The sequence below is a fragment of the Cibotium barometz genome, chromosome 13, assembly GCF_041138505.1.
Source record: "Cibotium barometz isolate CiBa-2024 chromosome 13, ASM4113850v1, whole genome shotgun sequence".
Classification (NCBI taxonomy): domain Eukaryota; kingdom Viridiplantae; phylum Streptophyta; class Polypodiopsida; order Cyatheales; family Cibotiaceae; genus Cibotium; species Cibotium barometz.
Window position 1 is genome coordinate 60,886,942 of NC_141058.1, and position 748 is coordinate 60,887,689.

The following is a 748-nucleotide window of genomic DNA, read 5'->3' on the forward strand; positions in this document are numbered from 1 at the left end:
CTGATTTTTTTTTTTTTGGACAGATTGCCAACATGATTCGCTTTGTTGTCGACAGCTATAATAAGGCATTACCGGCCATTCTGGAGATACCTTCAAAAGAGCATCCATATGACCCTACACAAGACTCAATCTTAGCACGTGTGAAGCATATGTTTTCTAGTGACCCAGGAGGTCCTACCAGCAGGTGGTAATTTTGTTTTTCGTCTTGCCTGCCCACCATGAAGTAGCATTGGCAACTTTACGTTGAATTTACAAGGATTAATTTGATTTGTAAGTCATCATGTGTCCAAAATCGGTTTCACTCCATGCTTTTTCCTGAGGTTTGGCATGTAATTCAGCCGGTGCTACTTGTGGGATCTTTTTTAATCATGCTTGGAAGCATACATAAAATGTGCACGCACTTTGCTAGTCAGGACTCAGTATGGGAAGTGGTGGGAAATAAATTTGTTCATGTACTTGACAATACATACTGGGGCCTTGAGGAGAGAACGTTTACGCCTTGAGGTTGTAAGAATGCTGATACAAATAGACAAAAGGAGTTTCTAAGGATACAATTATTTGCAGGGAGGGGAGAAATTTGTGTAACCTACCTTACACACCGCTAAAAGGTGACTCTGTCATACCTTGTGATAAGAAAAAGATGGCCTCCACTTCTTTTTTAGCCAGTCAATAATAAGAGTTTAGTTTCTGGATCAAAGTTGTAGAAATTGAAATATTGAAATCGGTACATATAACAAAAGTGAGTTGA

The 748-nt window shown here is 39.3% G+C and overlaps 1 protein-coding gene across 1 annotated transcript in view; it reads left to right on the plus strand.

Annotated features, from left to right (window-relative positions):
- The window catches only part of LOC147632907 (vacuolar ATPase subunit F family protein), a 47,342-nt gene extending 46,795 nt beyond the window's left edge, over positions 1 to 547 (plus strand). Inside the window, exon 4 of the mRNA XM_086807826.1 lies at positions 24 to 547. Within this exon, the coding sequence (XP_086663952.1) occupies positions 24 to 191 (168 nt within the window). The 3' untranslated portion in view covers positions 192 to 547. The remainder of the gene's footprint in view (positions 1 to 23) is intronic.
- The last annotated feature ends 201 nt before the right edge of the window (positions 548 to 748 follow it).